This window comes from Anarhichas minor, unplaced genomic scaffold (assembly GCF_050575085.1).
Source record: "Anarhichas minor isolate MPS153535 unplaced genomic scaffold, ASM5057508v1 ptg000095l, whole genome shotgun sequence".
In the NCBI taxonomy this organism is placed as follows: domain Eukaryota; kingdom Metazoa; phylum Chordata; class Actinopteri; order Perciformes; family Anarhichadidae; genus Anarhichas; species Anarhichas minor.
In genome coordinates this window covers 1,216,157-1,232,500 of record NW_027466541.1, presented here as the reverse complement: position 1 = coordinate 1,232,500, position 16,344 = coordinate 1,216,157, and the positions used below count along the sequence as shown (strand labels likewise).

The window sequence follows — 16,344 nt, the reverse complement described above, 5'->3', positions numbered from 1 at the left end:
TATACCCTACCTGTAGGTTAATACCCTCTATACCCCACATATATATCCTACCTGTAGGTTAATACCCTCTGTACCACACATATATAACCTACCTGTAGGTTAATACCCTCTATACCCCACATATATACCCTACCTGTAGGTTAATACCCTCTATACCCCACATATATATCCTACCTGTAGGTTAATACCCTCTATACCCCACATATATACCCTACCTGTAGGTTAATACCCTCTGTACCACACATATATAACCTACCTGTAGGTTAATACCCTCTATACCCCACATATATACCCTACCTGTAGGTTAATACCCTCTGTACCACACATATATAACCTACCTGTAGGTTAATACCCTACCTGTAGGTTAATACCCTCTATACCCCACATATATACTCTACCTGTAGGTTAATGCCCTCTATACCCCACATATATACCTTACCTGTAGGTTAATACCCTCTATACCCCACATATATACTCTACCTGTACGTTAATACCCCCTATACTCACATATATACCCTACCTGTAGGTTAATACCCTCTATACCCCACATATATACCCTACCTGTAGGTTAATACCCTCTATACCCCACATATATATCCTACCTGTAGGTTAATACCCTCTATACCCCACATATATACTCTACCTGTAGGTTAATGCCCTCTATACCCCACATATATACCTTACCTGTAGGTTAATACCCTCTATACCCCACATATATACTCTACCTGTACGTTAATACCCCCTATACCCCACATATATACCCTACCTGTAGGTTAATGCCCTCTATACCCCACATATATATCCTACCTGTAGGTTAATACCCTCTATACCCCACATATATACCCTACCTGTAGATTAATACCCTCTATACCCCACATACAGTGCATCCGGAAAGTATTCACAGCGCTTCACTTTTTCCACATTTTGTTATGTTACAGCCTTATTCCAAAATGGATTAAATTCATTATTTTCCTCAACATTCCACACACAACAACCCATAATGACAAAGTGAAAACTGTTTTTTGCAAATTTTTGCAAATCTATTAAAAATAAAGAACGAAAACATAACATGTACATAAGTATTCACAGCCTTTGCCATGACACTCAAAATTTAGCTCAGGTGCATCCTGTTTCCACTGATCATCCTTGAGATGTTTCTACAACTTGATTGGAGTCCACTTGTGCTAAATTCAGTTGATTCGACATGATTTAGAAAGGCACACACCTGTCTATATAAGGTACCACAGTTGACAGTGCATATCAGAGCATAAACCAAGCCATGAAGTCCAAGGAATTATCTGTAGACCTCCGAGACAGAATTGTATCGAGGCACAGATCTGGCGAAGGGTACAGAAAAATTTCTGCAGCATTGAAAGTCCCAATGAGCACAGTGGCCTCCCACATATAAACCCTACCTGTAGGTTAATGCCCTCTATACCCCACATATATACCCTACCTGTAGGTTAATACCCTCTATACCCCACATATATACCTTCCCTGTAGGTTAATACCCTCTATTCCCCACATATATACCTTACCTGTAGGTTAATACCCTCTATACCCCACATATATACCCTACCTGTAGGTTAATGCCCTCTATACCCCACATATATACCTTACCTGTAGGTTAATGCCCTCTATACCCCACATATATACCTTACCTGTAGGTTAATGCCCTCTATACCCCACATATATACCTTACCTGTAGGTTAATACCCTCTATACCCCACATATATACCCTACCTGTAGGTTAATACCCTCTATACCCCACATATATACCTTACCTGTAGGTTAATGCCCTCTATACCCCACATATATACCTTACCTGTAGGTTAATGCCCTCTATACCCCACATATATACCCTACCTGTAGGTTAATACCCTCTATACCCGACATATATACCCTACCTGTAGGTTAATACCCTCTATACCCCACATATATACATAAACACTGCATTATTATATCTCTCTCTCTAACCTGTCTGTCTGATCAGGGGGTTAATCCTTCAGGACTTGACATTCGTCCACCTGGGGAATCCTGACATGTTGATGACATCACAGGGATCAAAGGTCAACTTCTCTAAACGCTGGCAGCAATTCAACATCCTGGACACTCTGAGGAGCTACCAGCAAGTGTCAGTCACCTGTAGTATTATTACATCTATAATAAGTAGTATTACAGTATGTCACCTGTAGTATTATTACCTACTGTCACAGCTCTGCCCCTTCTCTCCTGTCTCTTTATTTCTCACTCACCTCACTACTCATTCAGTGCACCTGTCTGCCTCCCTCCCATCAGCCTAACTCCCCTCACCTGCCTCTGTTCACTAATCAAGCACTCCCTCCTCATCACCTGCCTCTATCCTGCCTCTCAGTCACTCACTGACAGATCATTGTCCTGTCTGTCTGTCTGTCTGTCTTTCTTTCTTTCCTCTTGTCTCGTCCGTAGATTCACTGTGTTCCTGTAAGTTTCATGTTCTGATTTAAGTATTCATTAAATTCCCGCTTCACTCTACTTCTGGTCTGCGTTTGAGTCCTCCATCATGCCCCGTGACACCTACATAATAAGTAGTATTACAGTCCTAATACCTGTTTCTCTCTCTGTCTGCAGTCCCTACAGTCTGCAGCCTAATGACGACATCATATCGTTCTTTAATGACTTCAGCGATCACCTGGCAGAAGAGGCATTGTGGGAACTCTCACTCAGGCTCCGCCCACGGAATGCCCCACGAGCCAATCACAGATGACCGACGAAAGAGACTCAGTCTGTGCTAACATGCATAGCAACAAGGCTAACCTGTGCTAGTTCAATGCTAACATGTGGATATTGAGAATTGAGGTGGCTAAACATGATGCTAACCTGAATTAAACTGGTACTTAACTGGATTAGACTGGTGCTAATGTGTCACATGCTGGGCTAATCATTGCTAACGTGCTCATCTGGTCTATTCCTAAAATAACTGGCAACAACCTGAATTTAGCTTAGGTTAGCTGAGGTTAGCCTGGAGCTAACTGGAGTTAGCCAGGTGTTAGCTGAGGTTAGCCTGAAGCTAACTGGAGTTAGCCAGGTGTTAGCTGAGGTTAGCCTGGAGCTAACTGGGGTTAGCCAGGTGTTAGCTGAGGTCAGCCTGAAGCTAACTGGTGTTAGCGTGGGGCCTCTTCCTGTGTACAATTATTCACATTAATATTTCAATAAACGTGCTCACCTGTTGATGAATAATCTGACTCTATAAAGTAACTAAAGTTATTAAATAAATGTAGAAGTATAAAGCAGGAGAAAACTGAACTACACAAGTAAAGTACAAGTACATCATTACTGTACTTAAGTGTGGTATTTGAGTAAATGTACTTTGTGACATTAGTGTTTATATCATCAATATTTCAATATAATCTGACATTTATATAACAGGTGAAGCAGGTGAACTGTCTGCACTGATCACCTGTGCAGGTGTATTATGTCTCTGACCCAGTGCATGCTGGGAAAGAATCCAGCAGATTAATGGATGAAAGTTGTTTTAATCTTCTTCTACTCGTCTTCATCCGCCCCTATGAACCGGCGCAATATTATAAATAATAATAATAAACTTTATTTGTTTTAATAGTGTTACAAAGGACTTTATAAAGAAAATAAAAATATAAAATACAACTAAAAAGAAACGTGATCATAAAATACAAGAATTCAATATGTTAACAATAATGTTAAAGTAGATTTAAATATTAAATCTAAGAAACAATAAATAAACACTATGAGATAAGACAGCACCAATCAAACACCGGACACATCGAGCGGCTCAGACAGCAGACAGCACCAACCAAACACCGGACACATCGAGCGGCTCAGACAGCAGACAGCACCAATCAAACACCGGACACATCGAGCGGCTCAGAGAGCAGACAGCACTAATCAAACACCGGACACATCGAGCGGCTCGGTGCTCCAAACGAACCGGGAGAAACGTTGAAGAGCCACGGGGCACCGGCTCTGTACTGGTGGGATGGTCTGTTTGAGGTTAATGGAGTGACGTCACCAGGTGAGTTTACGGTAACGGGACTCTGACGGCTAACAGTTAACGGTGAGGTTAATGCTAACAATGCTAACAGTTGTTAGCTCCATTCTCTCACATTGAGATGTGATCGATATCTCAGATTATTTTTCTTAATTAAATATTGTTTTGTATTAAATGATAAAATAATTATGTGTTATTAGATGATGACGTCACATATAGCAGCTGATGAAAATGTAAAGTTTTTATATTTTATCATTGACACAAAATGTTTCTTTACTTCAGAAACAAACTATTCAGATATTGTTTTGGTCAATTTAAATGTAGAATTTGACGAGATTCAGATGACAAAGAAAGTCGTTATAACAGAACATTTATAATATTTATATTTATAACATTTATTGCATTTATAACATTTATAACCTGTCTTGTGTCTCACCTGTCTTGTGTCTCAGGTGTCAGTGATGCTGCAGCTCCCCCTGGTGGTGACGGCTCAGGTGGACCTAGTCCTGCTGCTGGTCTTCTTGCTGGCCTTGTGGACCAGACTGAGCCACCTCAGCTACCCCAACGCTGTGGTGTGAGTGTGTTTGTTTTACACACCTGGTCACCCGGACTCACACACCAGACTGTCTTACCTGTCTCACCTGTCTCCATGATGTTTGTGTTGTACAGGTTCGATGAGGTGTACTACGGTCAGTTCGTGTCTCTCTACATGAAGAGAGTCTTCTTCATCGATGACAGCGGGCCGCCGCTCGGTCACATGATCCTGGCCCTCGGAGGTCAGTTACCGCGACAACCGCTCCATGATGTTACCTGTGTGTCAGACACCTGTGTGATCATGTCATTAATGTGTTTGTTGCAGCGTACCTGGGAGGATTTGATGGGAACTTTGTGTGGAACAGAATTGGAGCAGGTAGGAACACCAGTTACTGTACCACAACCGGTTTAAACCAGTTTGAACTAGTTTAAACCACTTTGAACCGGTGTGTTTGTCCTACAGAGTATCCCAGCAGTGTGAGTGTGTGGACTCTGCGTCTGCTGCCGGCTCTGTGTGGAGCTCTCTGTGTTCCTCTGGTTTACCTGCTGACTCTGGAGCTCAAGTTCTGTCACCTGTCGGCTCTGGGAGCTTCAGCTCTGCTGCTGCTGGGTGAGTCAACAATAAACCACACGATAAACATCACGATAAACATCACGATAAACATCACGATAAACATCACGATAAACAACACGATAAACAACACGATAAACAACACGATAAACAACACGATAAACATCACCATAAACATCACCATAAACATCACCATAAACAACATGATAAACATCACCATAAACAACACCATAAACAACACCATAAACATCACCATAAACAACACCATAAACAACACCATAAACATCACCATAAACATCACCATAAACAACACCATAAACAACACCATAAACATCACCATAAACAACACCATAAACAACACCATAAACAACACCATAAACAACACCATAACCATCACCATAAACAACACCATAAACATCACCATAAACAACACGATAAACAACACCATAAACATCACCATAAACAACACCATAAACAACACCATAACATCACCATAAACAACACCATAAACATCACCATAAACAACACGATAAACAACACCATAAACATCACCATAAACAACACGATAAACAACACCATAAACATCACCATAAACAACACCATAAACAACACCATAAACAACACCATAACCATCACCATAAACAACACCATAAACATCACCATAAACATCACCATAAACATCACCATAAACAACACCATAAACATCACCATAAACAACACCATAAACAACACCATAAACAACACCATAAACAACACCATAAACATCACCATAAACATCACCATAAACAACACCATAAACAACACCATAAACAACACCATAAACATCACCATAAACAACACCATAAACATCACCATAAACATCACCATAAACAACACCATAAACATCACCATAAACAACACCATAAACATCACCATAAACATCACCATAAACAACACCATAAACCACACCATAAACCACACCATAAACAACACCATAAACATCACCATAAACAACACCATAAACAACACCATAAACAACACCATAAACAACACCATAAACATCACCATAAACATCACCATAAACAACACCATAAACAACACCATAAACAACACCATAAACAACACCATAAACAACACCATAAACATCACCATAAACATCACCATAAACAACACCATAAACAACACCATAAACATCACCATAAACAACACCATAAACATCACCATAAACAACACCATAAACATCACCATAAACAGCACCATAAACAACACCATAAACATCACCATAAACCACACCATAAACCACACCATAAACCACACCATAAATATCACCATAAACAACACGATAAACATCACCATAAACCACACAATAAACCACACCATAAAAATCACCATAAAAATCACCATAAACAACACGATAAACAACACGATAAACATCACGATAAACATCACGATAAACCACACCATAAACCACACCATAAACCACACCATAAACCACACCATAAACCACACCATAAACAACACCATAAACATCACCATAAAAATCACGATAAACCACACGACAAACTTTACACGACAAACTTCACACAATAAACTTCACACGATAAACCACACGATAAACAACACAACAAACAACACAACAAACACAACAAACAACACAACAAACAACACAATAAACCACACAACAAACATGTGTTCAGGGTCTAACTGACTGCGGTGCGTTCAGGGACTGACGTGACTGCGGTGCGTTCAGGGACTGACGTGACTGCGGCGCGTTCAGGGACTGAAGTGTAATGTTGTTTTCCAGAGAACTCTCTGATCGTCCAATCCCGGTTCATGTTACTGGAGTCTCTCCTCATCTTCTTCGTCCTATTGGCCGTCTTCTCCTACCTGAGGTTCCACAACGATCCTCACAGGTGAGACTCACCTTCAGCTGACTGACCTCTGACATTGACCTCAGTCATGTGACTCTGTGACCTTTGACCCTCAGCTGGTTCAGATACTGTTGGCTGCTGCTGTCTGGAGCCTCATGTGCTGCCGCTGTGGGGTGAGTCTGTGTGTGTGTGTGTTAATGCATGTATGTGTGTGAGAGTTTGTGTGTGTTAATGTGTGTATTGTGTGTATTTGTTAACAGGGTGAAGTATATGGGTGTGTTCTCCTACCTGATGCTGGTGGGCGTGGCCTCTCTACACACCTGGAACCTGATTGGAGACAGAACTGTCAGTCACGTGAGTCCAGATTCACACAGACAGAAGATCAGTTCATTGATCACTCAGTGTGTTGACTGGTTTCAGCTCATTAGTGATGTCACCGGGTAGTGATGTCACCGGGTGGTGACGTCACCAGGTGGTGACGCGTTTGTGACGCTCCAACATCTGAACATCAAACTTTATAATACAAGACAGTTAAAAGAGTGTGTGTGTGTGTGTGTGTGCAGCTGAGTGTGTGTGTGCAGTGTGTGTGTCGGGTTGTGTGTCTGTTGGTGGTTCCGGTTCTCCTCTATGTATTCTGGTTCTACGTCCATCTGACTCTGCTGCATCGGAGCGGACCACATGACCAACTGATGAGCTCCTCCTTCCAGGCCAGTCTGGAGGTAACACACACACACACACACATATACACACATTAACACACACACACATTAACACACACACACACACACACAGGTCAGAGGACACACACTCGCACCTAACCCGGTGGTAAGTCGGTCAGTAATCCGAGCAGCCTTAGGGAGCTAGTGTCCCACAGAGATGTCGGAACAACACCTTCTGCCTTGTTTCTCACCCCGTAGCTGAGTCGTTAGGATGTAACCCTCACACCCAGTATGAGTAGTGATGTAGAACGTCTATTCTTTACTGTCGCCTATTTTAAGTTTCTCACCATTTTTGACTAACACTGCCGAGTCTTCACCAGGGAACTCACCTGAAGCTCCTCTGGTAGAGTCAGAGTCACAGTCTTTTGTTTGAGTCCCAGACTCTTACAAAGGGTGAGGCTGTGGATTCATTAAAGTTACATCAAACTATTTCAACTCAATGAAAGTCTAAGTGGTGCAAAAGACATCAGTCACTGTAAGCTGTCTTGTGATAGCAGACATGTCTCACAGGGTCTCCTACAGAAGACGAGTAGTCCAGTCTCTCAGGCTGGAGAGGGGGAGGTCCTCTGACAGCAGTGCGGTCTTCTACTCACCTGTAAGGCTGAGTGAGGACTGCAGAGTTCCCTCAGTTATGCTGCTGCTTCTATGCTTGTTAAAGCTGGTACCTCCCTCCATTTCATGGTCACTCTCACAAGAGTGCGCCTGTAAGTAGGTCAAAGGGCGGCATAGTTCTACAAGGATAGAGTGACTCACACAAGGTCTACTTAACGTTACATAAAGTATCTGTGCAGGTTATACCTTTAAATCACTTCTATCAGACAATAAAACATTGATTTAGTGTAAATGTTGTGTCTTTTAAATCAAACAGGTTTTACATACTATACTCTGATGCTCTCATACTTTCTCTACGATCTTCTAACAACACACATATACACATACACACACACACATTTACCACACTAACCCTTACCCTAACCCTAAACAGAAACAGAATAATACAAATATTCAAATGAATACATTCAATACAATAGTTCTTCACATCATATCAAGCAAAAAAAAATTCACTTTAACCTTTTATTTATTGCTTTAAATTAATATTTTACCTGGTCGCACCACCATGACATTTATCAGTTGTGCCACCTGACAATATTAGTAATCACAGCAAATATGCAGACAATTTGCATTTTTTTTTTCAAATACAACAACATGCTTTTAGTCAACAGACTCTTTTTAAGTAAAAGCAGTAAATATTTCATAGTAATCATGATTAACACATAACTGGAACAGGCAAAATCACCGTCGCCTCCGCCTGCGTTTTGCAGCTTCTACCTCATTGTAGCAGCGTTTTGCACACACTCCATACAGGACTTGTTGTCTGCTCCCTGCGTCCTGCTGGTTTTTCTTTACTTGACAGTGGCATCCTTAATAGTTAAACAATATTCATTAATATCATGAAAAATAGTTTGAAAGTGTATAATATCGTTAACTTAACACTGTGAAACTTTTGTAAAAAATTGTAAATAATGTTAGAGCTTTAAATATAATATCATAGAGTAACATTCTCTGCAGTTGCACCACCTGCCTTACTGGTTGCACCACCTGACATTTGCAACTGATTTCAAATTAAACAGGCATCTACTAGGACACGAGCATTAGCTTTTGTTCTTGCTAACAACTTCATACATATACATTTTAAATAGAATAAAGATATTTATGATAAAATAACATTGTTCTAGTTTTACATTGGTTGTACCGCCCTGACATGGAAAGTGAACCACTCTACCTATAAGCTGAAAGTAGCTGTTTTTATCAATATTCAAAAGAGATATGAAAACATTTTCACTCTGCTATAAAGGTCCGTTGAGGTCCTCTTGATGATGCAATAACCTGTTTACTGTTTTCCACTTTCATTTCATAATAAAAGTCCCATCTTTACAGCTGTGCCACCCTGATATTTGAGAACATTCAAATTGCTGGACAAAAGTTTTTAAATTATCGTAACAGCTTAAAACTATTGGCATTTGTAAAAATTTGGTTTATTTGAATCGTTACAACAATAAAAGCATGCCATAGTATTTTATTTTGAATTTATTATCATTTAAATACATTTTTTAATAGTTTTCTTAGTCTGTTCATCTGCTAGGACAGGTGCACCGCCTGACATTTTCAGGGTTTGAGAAGCCAAAACATAAAATAATATATATTATTTGATTGTACTGAAAATGTATCAAAACTGGATCGGTTTTATAGAATGAAATGATATATGTCACGAATTGATACAATTATTTTAAAAGGAAATAGTGGACTCGGACACAAAAATATGCATGTCATGTCATTGACCCATATATGTGTATGTATATATGTGTGTGTATATATATGTGTGTGTGTGTGTGTGTGTGTGTGTGTGTATATATATATATATATATATATATATATATATATATATATATATATATATATATATATATATATATATATATATATATATATATATATATATATATATATATATATATATATATATATATATATATATATATATATATACGTATGTATGTATGTATGTGTATATATACATATATATGACTGATTGATTGTCAGTCTGTTTGTCTGTCTTCAGGGCGGTCTCTCCAGAATCACTCAGGGTCAGCCTCTCGAAGTATCTTACGGCAGTCAGGTGACTTTAAGAAGCTCCGCCTCCCAACCAATCCCCTGCTGGCTCCACTCGCACAAAGCCAACTACCCAATCAGGTGCTGGCAGGTCACACGGACACAGCAGCCAATCAGAAAGCTGCCGGTTCAAGTTTGAATAACAGGACTTCCTGTTTCCCGTTCAGGTATGAAAATGGGCGGGGCAGCTCTCACCAGCAGCAGGTCACCTGTTATCCTTTCAAAGACATCAACAACTGGTGGATCGTCAAAGACCCCGGCAGGTGTGTCACCTGTCTGTCCCCGGGCATGCTGGGATATGTAGTCCCTGTCTAAGCTGTCTGTCTCTCTGTCCCACAGACAGGAGCTCGTGGTCAGCAGTCCTCCTCGACCTGTCCGTCACGGTGACATCATCCAGCTGGTCCATGGAATGACCTCACGCTTCCTCAACAGGTAACCCGCTCACCTCAGTCAGCCAACATTACCCATGAGCCTCAGCTGCAGCTCAGTCACGAGGGAGCGGAGTCAGAGAACAAACAGGAAGTCACAGAAACGGTGAAGTCAGGAAGTCTAACTTTACATATTTATTATTATTATCGTTTTACATAGTGGATGGAAGTCTGTATGTTTCTACAAACACTGATAACGTGTGTGTGTGTGTGTGTGTGTGTGTGTGTGTGTGTGTGTGTGTGTGTGTGTGTGTGTGTGTGTGTGTGTGTGTGTGTGTGTGTGTGTGTGTGTGTGTGTGTGTGTGTGTGTGTGTGTGTGTGTGTGTGTGTGTGTGTGTGTGTAGTCATGATGTAGCAGCTCCCATGAGTCCTCACTCTCAGGAAGTGTCAGGTTACATCGACTTCAACGTCTCCATGGCAGCACAGAACCTGTGGAGAGTGGTGAGCACACATATTATAACATCACGGTACAGTAGATGTGTTGATATCACGGTACAGTAGGTGTGTTGACATCACGGTGCAGTAGGTGGTGTTGACATCACGGTGCAGTAGGTGGTGTTGACATCACGGTGCAGTAGGTGTGTTGACATCACGGTACAGTAGATGTGTTGATATCACGGTACAGTAGGTGTGTTGACATCACGGTGCAGTAGGTGGTGTTGACATCACGGTGCAGTAGGTGGTGTTGACATCACGGTGCAGTAGGTGGTGTTGACATCACGGTGCAGTAGGTGGTGTTGACATCACGGTGCAGTAGGTGGTGTTGACATCACGGTGCAGTAGGTGGTGTTGACATCACGGTGCAGTAGGTGGTGTTGACATCACGGTGCAGTAGGTGTGTTGACATCACGGTGCAGTAGGTGTGTTGACATCACGGTGCAGTAGGTGGTGTTGACATCACGGTGCAGTAGGTGTGTTGACATCACGGTACAGTAGGTGTGTTGACATCACGGTGCAGTAGGTGTGTTGACATCACGGTGCAGTAGGTGGTGTTGACATCACGGTGCAGTAGGTGTGTTGACATCACGGTGCAGTAGGTGTGTTGACATCACGGTGCAGTAGGTGGTGTTGACATCACGGTGCAGTAGGTGTGTTGACATCACGGTGCAGTAGGTGTGTTGACATCACGGTGCAGTAGGTGTGTTGACATCACGGTGCAGTAGGTGGTGTTGACATCACGGTACAGTAGGTGGTGTTGACATCACGGTGCAGTAGGTGGTGTTGACATCCTGTCTCTTTGCAGGACATCTCTAACAGGGAGGCGGAGTCAGAATCCTGGAAGACGATCCAGTCTGAGGTTCGATTGGTTCACGTCAACACCTCAGCTGTCCTCAAGGTACTGACATGAAGTAAACACCTATGACAGAACTGTTTCCTCTGACCATATAAGGCTTGATGACGTGTGTGTGTGTGTGCGTGCAGATGAGCGGTGTGTCTCTTCCAGACTGGGGTTTCCGTCAGTTGGAAGTCATCGCAGAGAAACTGTTTAAAGCTCACAGCAGCAGTTTGGGATGGACCGTCGAGGAGCACCGATATGGAACCAGTACGACCTCTGACCCTAACATCTGTCTGTGTCTCTAGTATTCTCACCCTTTAATGTGTGAATGTCTGTGTACAGGTCAGGAGCAGAAGGAGAGGGAGGCGGAGCTTCATTCTCCGACTCATATTGACGTGGACAGAAAAATGTCATTCTGGGCCAAATTTCTGGAGCTTCAGGTGTGACAGTGAACGCATCATCACGTTATTACCCAATCAGATCGCTGCTTTACTGCTGTGATTGTGTCGTCATGTGAAACCAACACAGTTCATAAGACCGCCGTGATGATGTCATGTTGTGTTGTGATGATGTCATGTTGTGTTGTGATGTGATGATGTCATGTTGTGTTGTGATGATGTCATGTTGTGTTGTCATGACAGTGGAAGATGCTGACGGTGAAACAGGAAGACTCTGAGCACAAATACAGCTCCTCCCCTCTGGAGTGGATCACCATGGAAACCAACATCGCATACTGGCTGCACCCCTCTACCAACGTAACACACACATTCACATACACACATAGACACACACACATAGACACACACACACACAGACACACACATAGACACACACACACATAGACTCACATACACACATGCACACACACAGACACACATAGATACACATACACACACACTCACACACAGACACACATACACACACTCACACATAGACACACGCACACACACACAGAAACACATAGACACACATATACACACATATACACACACACACACAGACACACATAGATACACATACACACACACACACAGACACACATACACACACTCACACATAGACACACGCACACACACAGACACACAGACACACATATACACACACACTCACACACAGACACATATAGTCACACACAGACACACATAGACACACACACACACACATAGACACACACACACACATACACACACACATACACATACACACACATAGACAGACACACACACACATACACACATAGACAGACACACATACACACATAGACAGACACACACACATACACACACACTCACACACAGACACATATAGTCACACACAGACACACATAGACACACACACACACACATAGACACACACACACACATACACACACACATACACATACACACACATAGACAGACACACACACACATACACATACACACATAGACAGACACACATACACACATAGACAGACACACACACACACACATACACACACATAGACAGACACACACACACACACGGACACACACATAGACACACATACACACAGACACACACAGACACAGACACACACAGACACACACAGACACACACATACACACAGACACACGCACACATACACACACATAGACAGACACACCCACACACACGGACACACACATAGACACACATACACACAGACACACACACGGACACAGACACACACACACACACACACACACAGACACACACATAGACACATGCATACACACAGACACACACACGGACACAGACACACACACACACACACACAGACACACACATCAACGCTCACACTCACTCGCTCTCTGTTGTTCTGTGATTGGCTCTCTGTCTCAGGCTCAGATCCATCTGATTGGTAACCCGGTGTCGTGGGGCGTGGCCAACCTCAGCCTGCTGGCCTATCAGCTGCTGGCAGCCGTCTACCTGCTGAGGAGGAGGCGGGGCTTCAAAGACCTCCCTGATGGTACACACACACACACACACATGGACACAATGTATGTTTTCTCCGATTGTGAACCAACATGTAATAATAATAATATCTAATGATGGTGTGTGTGTGTGTGTGTGTGTGTGTGTGTGTGTGTGTGTGTGTGTGTGTGTGTGTGTGTGTGTGTGTGTGTGTGTGTGTGTGTGTGTGTGTGTGTGTGTGTGTGTGTGTGTCTCCAGCTGTGTGGGGTCAGTTTGTGTGTCTCGGCTGTGTGTGTGTTGGTGGTTGGTTGGTGAACTTTGTTCCGTTCCTCCTGATGGAGAAAACTCTCTTCCTGTATCACTACCTGCCGGCTCTCTGCTACCTGCACCTGCTGAGCCCCGCCCTGCTGGAGCACACACACACACACCTGCTCAGGTAACCACACACACAAACACACCCACACACCTGTGTGCCCTCACACACTATCTATTCTGCGTTACTGTCGGTGCATTAGTCAGTAAAGTTGATTTGTGTGTGTGTGTGCGCGCAGCAGAGCGACACACCGCCGTGTGCTGTGTGTGTGCGTGTCGGCCGTCTTGACGTCCGTCTTCCTGTCCTACCAAACCTTCAGCCCTCTGACCTACGGGACACCTGAGCTATCAGCCAATCAACTGCAAGCACTCAAGTGGAGACACTCCTGGGACATCCTGTACCGCCGCCGCTAGACAGACAGGTAGAGAGACAGACAGACAGACAGACAGACAGGCAGAGAGAGAGACAGACAGAGAGAGGGACTTCCTGAAGGTGTTTGTGTGATGTCAGAGATGATGTCATGTTGGAGGAGGAGCTTCAGTCCTCTGAATCAAGAGTCACAATTCAAACAGCACAAGATTCTCCCACAATGCAATGCACAAAGAGAGGAGTGTGACATCACACGCATCACTTCCTGTTTGAAATGTGTATAATTAAGTCTGGTGGAATTAAACACTTTTCATTTTCTAAATCAAAATAAAAGCTTGTTCTTTTATTTTGAAATATGGTTTATTGTGAAGATGATGAAACAAGCTACTGAGCAGCTGTAGACCTGATCCAAGACCAGCAAACTCTGCATGGTGGTCTTTGTTCAGACTGAATCTGATGAAGCAGGAGCAGCTGGTTTGAAGAATCACAAAATAATATAAAGTTTGACTCTGATTGTTGGTTATTATTCATTATTCTTATTTTAAGATGCAGTAAAATACGGTGAATCTGATTCAAACTTTTTAGTTTCTTCTACAAACGCTGACAAACATTTTCTATATTTGTCTTCATGTTTTATTTCTTAATAATATTTTTAAAAACATGGTTACAGGAAGTTTCTGCAGGTTCAATCAGTTAATATATATATAGATAGATAGATGAAGACCAAAATAGAGGCATTCGATGGACACTCTTCATCACTTGAAGATCTCGACTATGCAGATGATCTTTCTCTTCTTTCACATACTCATCGACACATGCAGGAGAAAACATCCCGCCTCAGTGATTTTGGTCAGAAGATTGGCCTGAAGATCAGCAAAAAGAAAACAGAAGTGATGACTCTGAACATTCCCAATCCCTCAGCAATTCAGCTTAACGGAGAAGATCTCCCTAAAACTGACGAGTTCACATATTTGGGCAGCACTGTCAGACACGATGGCACAGATAAAGACATCAAGAACCGTCTTAATAAGGCAAGGAACGCTTTCAAAGTACTGAATAACACATGGAGGTCACAGCAGTACACCATCAAGACCAAACTCAAATGTATCAGAGCTGTGTTTTATCCACCCTATTGCTCTATTATAATAATATATGATATTAATATAAAACCTATTGTACGGTTCTGAATGCTGGAGAATGACACAAGAATATCTCAACAGACTATCAACCTTCCACACCAGAGTTTAAGGAGAATACTTCACATTTTCTGGCCAAACACCATTTCAAATGAAGAACTGTAGGACAAATGCCAACAAGAATGCATGGAGACCATCCTAATGAGAAGAAGATGGAGATGGGACATGTGTTGAGAAAAGACCCTGCTGATATTACAAGAACAGCCTTACATTGGACACCAGAAGGGAAAAGAGAAAGAGGCCGACCAAGAAACACACGGAGAAGAACTGTGGAGAAGGAGATGCAGAGCCTGAACCACTCATGGGGCACCATCCAGAGACTCACCCAGGACAGACAGGAGTGGAAGACTTTTGTTGCTGCCCTACATGCAGGAGGCATAAAGGGAAATGATGATGATGAGATAGATGTATACTTTATTCATCCCCAGGGGGAAATTTGTATGTTACAGCAGCAAGACATATAAAGTAAGCAAAGTACCAGAGTAACCAAAATATTAA

At 42.3% G+C, this 16,344-nt stretch overlaps 1 protein-coding gene and 1 pseudogene across 4 annotated transcripts; both read left to right on the top strand.

Annotated features, from left to right (window-relative positions):
• LOC142939230 (rap guanine nucleotide exchange factor 1-like) overlaps nt 1-2,885 on the top strand; it is a 14,375-nt pseudogene extending 11,490 nt beyond the window's left edge.
• Nucleotides 2,886-3,362: 477 nt separating this feature from the next.
• Nucleotides 3,363-15,221, top strand: pomt1 (protein-O-mannosyltransferase 1). Of its 4 annotated transcripts, none has more exons than XM_076082480.1 (20): nt 3,363-4,030; nt 4,459-4,580; nt 4,676-4,782; nt 4,866-4,916; nt 5,004-5,150; nt 6,895-7,003; nt 7,078-7,134; nt 7,222-7,315; nt 7,525-7,680; nt 10,301-10,431; nt 10,518-10,613; nt 10,690-10,782; nt 11,123-11,219; nt 12,022-12,114; nt 12,201-12,321; nt 12,397-12,494; nt 12,696-12,809; nt 13,897-14,023; nt 14,227-14,404; nt 14,601-15,221. In XM_076082480.1, the coding sequence occupies exons 2-20, from the start codon at nt 4,468-4,470 to the stop codon at nt 14,692-14,694; spliced, it is 2,076 nt and encodes a 691-aa protein (XP_075938595.1). In that variant the 5' UTR covers nt 3,363-4,030; nt 4,459-4,467; the 3' UTR covers nt 14,695-15,221. The 4 variants fall into 4 exon arrangements, with proteins under 4 accessions (XP_075938595.1, XP_075938594.1, XP_075938592.1 ...); XM_076082479.1 differs by having other exon boundaries at nt 14,523-15,221; XM_076082477.1 differs by having other exon boundaries at nt 3,878-4,030; nt 14,520-15,221.
• The last annotated feature ends 1,123 nt before the right edge of the window (nt 15,222-16,344 follow it).

Coding starts and splice junctions, on each gene's coding strand:
- pomt1 (XM_076082477.1), top strand. CDS start 4,468: ATGCTGCAGCTCCCCCTGGTGGTGACGGCTCAGGTGGACCTAGTCCTG. Junction 5,151..6,894: donor TTCAGCTCTGCTGCTGCTGG/GTGAGTCAACAA, acceptor GTTGTTTTCCAG/AGAACTCTCTGATCGTCCAA. Junction 10,783..11,122: donor ACCTCACGCTTCCTCAACAG/GTAACCCGCTCA, acceptor GTGTGTGTGTAG/TCATGATGTAGCAGCTCCCA.